At 47.5% G+C, this 7894-nt stretch overlaps 1 protein-coding gene across 1 annotated transcript; it reads right to left on the bottom strand.

The window, feature by feature from the left end:
* Positions 1-551: 551 nt before the first annotated feature.
* Positions 552-7526, bottom strand: LOC136577092 (E3 ubiquitin/ISG15 ligase TRIM25-like). The gene is made up of 2 exons (XM_066576815.1): positions 5372-7526; positions 552-3916 (listed from the first exon to the last, which is right to left on the bottom strand). The coding sequence occupies exons 1-2, from the start codon at positions 6266-6268 to the stop codon at positions 3167-3169; spliced, it is 1647 nt and encodes a 548-aa protein (XP_066432912.1). The 5' UTR covers positions 6269-7526; the 3' UTR covers positions 552-3166.
* Between the last annotated feature and the right edge of the window lie 368 nt (positions 7527-7894).

The following is a 7894-nucleotide window of genomic DNA, read 5'->3' as shown; positions in this document are numbered from 1 at the left end:
CTGAACCTTAAGGTGAGACCCCCATCTCCTGCATGCCTGGATCCCCCCCTTTTTACTGGAGCAGCCCCCTTATACAGGTGTATGTCTGTGCAGGCTCACGGGCGGCTTGAGATACGCCTCTTCATACCCAGGGAGACCGTGCCTATTTTTGGCCTCGCAAAAAAAAGATTAAAATAGAACACGCTCCATCATTCTGCACATTTATGCATCAAAGGTCCACATCGAAATCTATGGGGGAGTACAAAAGCGCGCTTAATACGCAAGGAGATGCGAGAAACACTGCGGAATTCTCCTGGAAATAGAACACATCTAGAAGGAGCCATTCCAATCGTTGTATTTGTTTGCGGCGTATAAATGAACACGCCCTGCGGGCAGAAAAAGTGCAGTAGAATACGCCGATATGTGCAAAAAATGCCTCACTCATAGAGCAACTTTTTAGAGCTAAGGCCTGCGCCGTTACACTTCGGCCCGTGTGAAGTCGGCCTAACTCTACATGTTCTGATTGTAACATTTCATACACAACAGGAGCCGGAAATATGGCGACAAATCAGTTACCGCAACTTATAGCTTTATTTCATTTGTTCCAACATTAACAAGATCTGATGGAAAATACACAGAGACTACAACTCCCATCACCCCACACAGTCCGACAGAGACTACAACTCCCATCACCCCACACAGTCCGACAGAGACTACAACTCCCATCACCCCACACAGTCCGACAGAGACTACAACTCCCATCACCCCACACAGTCCAACAGAGACTACAACTCCCATCACCCCACACAGTCCGAAAGAGACTACAACTCCCATCACCCACACAGTCCGACAGAGACTACAACTCCCATCACCCCACACAGTCCAACAGAGACTACAACTCCCATCACCCCACACAGTCCAACAACTCCCATCACCCCACACAGTCCAACAGAGACTACAACTCCCATCACCCCACACGGTCCAACAGAGACTCCAACTCCCATCATCCCACATGGTCCAACAGAGACTACAACTCCCATCACCCCACACGGTCCACCAGAGACTACAGCTCCCATCATCCCACACAGTCCAACAGAGACTGCAACTCCCATCACCACACACAGCCGGACAGAGACTACAGCTCCCATCATCCCACACAGTCCAACAGAAACTACAACTCCCATCACCACACACAGCCGGACAGAGACTCCAACTCCCATCATCCCACACACTCCAACAGATACTACAACTCCCATCATCCCACACAGCCCAACAGAGACTACAACTCCCATCATCCCCCACACAGTCCTGTTGTTCTTTAGAGACTTTTCACACGGGACGGCATTACGCCGCAGGACGCAGACAAATCCACAGTTGCAGAGTTCAAAACCGAAATCTACCGGTCTGACTGTGCGAATTTTGATGCAGAATTGCAGGCAGATTTTAAACCATTTTCAGTTCTGCAGTTAAACCTGCCGGCAGCCGGTGGCTTTTGGTGCAGAATATACCGCTTGCAGTAGGTCATGCGGTGTAGTTCCGCTCCGTGTCCCTTAGGACACGGCCCGCCGTCATCAGCCTTCACCGCTGTATGGCAGAGCTCCGCTCCGCTCTGTAGATCTGACAGCAGATTTTCTCCAGGAGGAACTACAGAGAACGGCCTCAAATATCCCACCGGCCCGTGTAGCCATCACCGGAGGGCCGTCCCGGACTGTCTCACCTGCCACAACCTTGTAACATCTGCAGCGGTACCAACCCTGATCAGTAGTAATATCAGCCAGCTGATTCACACTACACGAGCCCCCCTAAAGCTGCCATAGACATCGGGGGGCTCTCAGCTCCAAGGTTTATTCCCATCTCATAGGTGGGGGGCATATAGTTAGGATAGGTGATCACCCTCTGATTGGTGGGGGCCACAGAGTGGGGCCCCCCCTTACGGTTTTCACTACCCAGCTGCATTCCATCCCACCAGTTGCGCCCCCCTCACCCACATGAATACACTTGTGCTGCAGGGTGGCCTATGGGAGCCAATGAAAGCTGCCGGAGACTGCTAAACTCCCTCCCCCTTCTCTCCTCCTCTTCGCCCCTGGCCACTGTTTGAAATGGGAGAGGGTGGAACAGGGGTAAAGCTTAGCTCAGCCCCCATCCCACTACCTCCCATTGCTGTCTGCGACAAGGGGCAGAGAGGTGGCGGGAGCTTAGCATACTAGTGCCCGCCCCATCCGGCTCCTTTCCCTTGCCGAGAGATGGTCATGGGCAGGGAAGGGGGAGACAGTTTAGCAGAGCTAAACTGTCTTCCCCCGCCAAATGGCATTGCGGCCGGGCTTGTGCCATCTAAACAGAGGCACAAATGTTAGATTTGTGCGCCCATTCACGTGTTCTTATAACATCGGTGGGAGCATGTAAAAACACATACGCCCATGTGAATCCAGCCTAAGGGCTTATGCACACAGAGGCATTAGGGTATTGTGCAATATGCAGTACATAGAGCCCGGCGATATCAGGGGGCTCATTCACATGGGTGGATTTTTCACACGCTCCATTGTCCTGCACACCAAAGGATCACATACTGAGCTAATTAGCGCAATTGTCCATTGCAATACACAACGCATTGTGCAAGTAGGCATCACTAACGCTTATCCGTGTGACGCCGGCCTCAGGACCATATACACGGAGCCATAAGACAGAACAATGGCTGTTCACACAGGCAGTAATATATTACACACTTGTGTTTGCATCCAGTTCAGTCGTTGACATTGACGGCAGCAGCGAATGTGATCGACTAAACCATCGCTGTTTACACGCAATCACGTGCGAGCGATTATCTTTATGCCTGGATAAAATGGATGAATGGGAAACGAATAAATTCTCATTCATCATTCATTCGTTGGCCTTGTTTACACTGAGCGATTATCATGCAGATTCACATGATCCAACGATTTTCTGAGCAATGATCGTTCCGTGTAAAAGGGCCCTAAATCAGCGCTGCAGCCCCTTTATTATCAGTATCAGTGGGGGATCCAGCAAGCGGGAAAGTGATCCTACAGTAGCTATATACCATCACTAGATCAGATGGGACCAACGATGGTTAGTCTCAGGACAATAACATTCCTAGTGGTAAATACGGGCCGGGGTCTGACCAATATCTATGCTACAGGAAATAACAGTAATTATGGGGACTACACCGGTCTCAGCTGGTTATTGTAACAGAGGCTCCATATCCCACACAGAAGGCGACATGTAGGGGTTCGGTGAAGGAGGCGGTGAAGGTGTGTAAGTGTCTGATGGGGTCACACAGCTCATAGAAGGACAGACGCCCAGCCTCATAGTCTAAGAAGACTCCAAATGTTGGACATGTTGGCCTTACAGAACAGGGTAAAAAAACAGAGTTGTGATATACTCTGCAATATCCATCATAAAGATCCAAACACCAAGATTTACCATTCTCTCCAATACCAGACTGCTCTCCTTCCCTCTCTATACTGGGATAGGACACCCCGATGTAACATACTCCGACCTGGTTCCATACCACCTCCCAATAATGTCTGCCTGTAGAGAGGCCACATCGGCTTAACACCTGGCGGTAACTCAGAAACCTTCTTGGTGATTCTGGTCTTTGCTGTTCTTCCTCTGAATATGTTGCTGTCTTTAGATCATCTGATAACTCCACTAATATACATGCAGTGTCCTCATCCAGCAAGATGTCTGGAACCTGGAACCCGAGCCCTGATGTGACCCTGGTGACAATATCCTGCATAGATCGGTGTAAGGTCAGTGAGATCAGATCCTCATCCAGCTCTTTCCTCAGCTTCTCCTCTTCCTTCTCCTTCTTAGTAGCCTCATGGACTGGAGCTTCTTTCTCGGCAGCCGCACTCTTATCCCTACAGGCTGCTCCTTGGTCTAATTCTTGTAGGACAGTTGTTGGGTCAGTCCCGTTATCCTGTATTTTGGTACAAAAAAAAGATAAAATGGGTCAGCACTTCCAAATAGAAATCCATAGGTGCAACATACAATAGAAGCAGAAACCACCAGAGGAGCATTCTTAACCCCTTAATGACATGGCCTATTTTGGGCTTAAGGACGCAACGATTTTTGGCGGATTTTCTTCTCCATTTATCAAAAATCATTGTTTTTTTATTTTTCCGTCGACGCGGCCGTATAAGGGCTTGTTTTTTGCGTGGCGAACTGTAGTTTTTATCGGCGTCATTTTTGGGTACATTTGACTATATTGTGAAACTTATAATATTTTTTTATGATAGCAGGGAGAGAAAACGCATCAATTCTGCCATAGATTTTCTTTTTTTTAACAGCGTTAATCATGCAGCATAAATAAGACAATCCATTTTTCCTGCCGGTCGGTACGGTTACAATGATACCAAAATTCTTACTTTTTTTTAGGTTTTATCACTTTTCTGCATTAAAAGCCCTTTTTTTGGAATTTTTTTTTTTTCTAAATCGCTGCATTCAAAGTCCTGTAACTTTTTTATTTTTCAATGTACGGAGCTCTGTAAGGGCTTATTTTTTACAACACGAGCAGTAGTTCTCATTGGTACCATTTTGGGGTACATACGTCTTTTTTGATCACTTTTATTGCGTTTTTAGTGAGGCAAAATGCTAAAACAGCATTTTGCCTCAGTTTTTTAGCGTTTTTTAAAACGCTTTTTCCGTGGACAGTCAAAAGCATGTGCAACTTATTGTACACGGCGTTACGGATGCGACAATACCAAATATGTGGGGTTTTAATTTTTTTATTTACCCTTTTTTTATGCTAATCTGAGAAAAAACATAAAAAAGGGTTTTTCTTACTTTTTTTTACATTTTTTAAAATTTATTTAAAATTTTTTTTTTTTTTTACAACATTTGTGTCCCTCTGGGGGACTTTCACCACAGCCCTGATGATCACTGTGATAAGGCATGGCAGGGCTACTGCCCTGCCATGCCTTATTGCTTATGCAGCGATCTCAGGCACTGACAACACAGGACGTCAGTGTCTGGCGTCCTGTTGCCATGGCGACAAGCCGGGCTCTCGCGATGTTATCGCGAGAGCCGGCCGAAGACACAGAGGGAGCATGCTCCCTCTGTGAACTCTTTCCCTGCCGCGATCTACTTAGATCTAATGCGCCCCCCGCTGTCGCAGCGGGACGCCGACTCCCTCTGCGGGATAGCGCGGGATCATATGTGATCTCGCACTATCCCCAGGACATAAGTTTACGCCCTGTTGCGGGACGTACCCCACTCCCAGGACGTAAACTTACGCCCTGGAGCGGGAAGGGGTTAAAGGTAGTTACCCATCTTTCCCAGGTTAAGATTAAACCAATCCTGTATGCCGATTATCATCAGAATGGGTTTTTCCACCACCTCCCCCCGTGTCTTCATCATCCCCATTACTACTTACTGTAATGTCCTTTTGCTGTAAGAGTCTTATTGGGTCGGTGACATGACACATCTGCTCCATGTGATGCATCTTCCCAGACAGCTCCTTCTCCTCTTTTTCCAGCTCCTTGATTAGGTGAGATATCTGGGACACAATCTCGTCCTCCTGTCTGGAGATCTCGCTCTGCACTTTCTTTTCTGCCATTTCCAGTCGCTCCTTCATGTCCATAAACAACTTCCTGATGTTCTTCCTCTCCTCGGAGGCTTTCTCCTGGATATTCTTCTTATGATCCTGCAGATTCTGGACTCTTGTCTGAAGTTCTGCTTTTTGAAGGTTTAGTTCCCCCAGATACTTCCTTAGTTTCTCCTTCTTCTTCTCAGAAGCCTCACCTAGAAGCTCCACCTGGTGGCCCTGATGCTTGCCGAGCAGACAACAAGTCACACATAGACAAGCTGCGTCTTGCGGGCAGTAATACTCCAGAACCTTCTTGTGGACGGAGCACTTCTTGTTTCCAAAGGAGCTGGTGGGATCAGTTAATATATGATCCACCGCTTTGTTGTGGCCTCCGAGATGTTCCTGGCACATGGATGTCTCACAGTGCAGACATGTCCTCAGAGCCGGGACCGGAGACTTTATACAGTAAGTACAGAAGATTCTGCTCTCCATATCAGGCTGACTAGATAAGAAACGCTCCACTATATTCGCCAGCTTCCGGTTCTTCTCCAGGGCCGGACGCTGCGGGGATTCTTCTCTGCAGTCCGGACAGGAATACACTCCAGCTGCCTCCTGTGCATCCAGCGCCCTCACAATACACGAGCGGCAGAAGTTGTGTCCACATCTCAGGGATACGGGATCTGTATAGAGGCTCAGGCAGATGGAGCAGTCCAGCTCGTCCCGCAGGTCAGCAGACGCCATCATACTAGGAAAGAGACGGAATCGAAAGCTAAAAAGTTTCTCTTCCTCATCGGGGGTGGAGACTTTCTGTAGAAGGATTAACCCCTGCAGCTCAGTGATTGGGTTAACCAACAGGGTGTGGAGTTACTGTTGTGGTGGTAATGAAAAAAGTTTGGTAAGTTGTTAGCCAGTAGAGCAAAATGTGATTGTTCTCAGCAAGAGAAACCGAGTAATCTTCTTGATATGAAACCTTTTAATGGCTAACAGAAATACATGATGTTACAGCGAGCTTTCCAGCCCACGCAGGGTCCTTCCTCCGGCTCCTCTGGAAACAATAATATTTATTAGAATATTTTTCATAGCAAAATAAAAGTACAAAACAACCGATAATAAACCACCACACACCATGTAAAAGGCGATACAAGCATTCCGTATCCATGACATTTGTGTCTTTGGTGAAGTAGGTGATGGAATAAAGATGCAGAACGTGCAACAGCAAATTATAAATGTCTTTACTTGGAGCTGAATTCACTGCAATCACTTTAACAGAAGTCCGTCCCCTGTTCTTTGTGCCACAAACGGAATGTCCGGTTCAATGTGCGGTGTTACGTGGAATCCATAGAGACCTTTATTCCTGTTCTGCGTGACTCCACCGTACAGATATTTGCCTTTATGCTTCATGCACTGTGAGTCCTCATCCAGGACTGATGTCCCATGTCTGCGCTGTCGTCTGTGTGGCGCAAGCAGGGTGATAATAGAATGTGTGATGTCTTAAGTGGGTGGAGCTGGAGATGTTACTTGGATGGAAAGGAGCGGTTTTTCGCACACTGGAGAAGGAGGAGCCTGTGTCGAAGACAGTGATGGACCGCCCATTGAATGGGCTAATTTACATATGCAGGGGATAAGCATAAAGGCTAATAACTGGACGGTGGAGTCACGCAGAACAGAGCTAGAGCTATCTATGGTTCCCATTTAACATGACACATTGTACAGTACTTTCGGTTTATAGCACAACACATAGGTGACAGACTTACTTTAAGTAATGTTAGTGCAATTGCACTGTTAAGGCCCATTTACACACAACGATTGTCGTTTGAACAAACAAACAAACGACTCAACAACGTTTTTGCTTTTAAATGATGAGTGTTTACACGTAAAGAGAATTGTTTGGAATCCTCGCCATTTTCTCCATTTGCTGGCTCCTTTGGTAGAGTTTATATGTAAAGTGGACATAGATAAGATAAGAGGACTATTGTTTGCTGGGTGGGCACGTGCGTGTGTGTGTGTTCGTGCGTGCGTGCGTGCGCATACATGCAAAGAATCTCTAGGCGAAGGTTTCTGATTAGTGGGAAGAAAAAGCCATTGTCTACTGCAGCAGTATGTGGATTGGCTTTTGATTGGATCAGTTGTTTAGCTATTCGAAAGCCTTAGACCTCATGCCCACGGCCGTGTTGGACTCCGCCAGTGGAATATCGCAACGGAACCTGACACAGCGCCCCCCAACGACCCCATACTCATCTCTCTGGATCTGCCATGTGAGTCCCATCTGGGGAGCCAGCGCGTATGCGCAATACATGACGCACCAGCAGTGGGCGGTGACGCGTAATCGTGCGATACTTCCACTGTGAGCACAGCGGAAGTATCGCGTGA

Source organism: Eleutherodactylus coqui, chromosome 8, assembly GCF_035609145.1.
Source record: "Eleutherodactylus coqui strain aEleCoq1 chromosome 8, aEleCoq1.hap1, whole genome shotgun sequence".
Lineage (NCBI taxonomy): Eukaryota > Metazoa > Chordata > Amphibia > Anura > Eleutherodactylidae > Eleutherodactylus > Eleutherodactylus coqui.
Note: the sequence above shows the minus strand (reverse complement) of the source record. Positions and strands in the feature narration are given on the sequence as shown.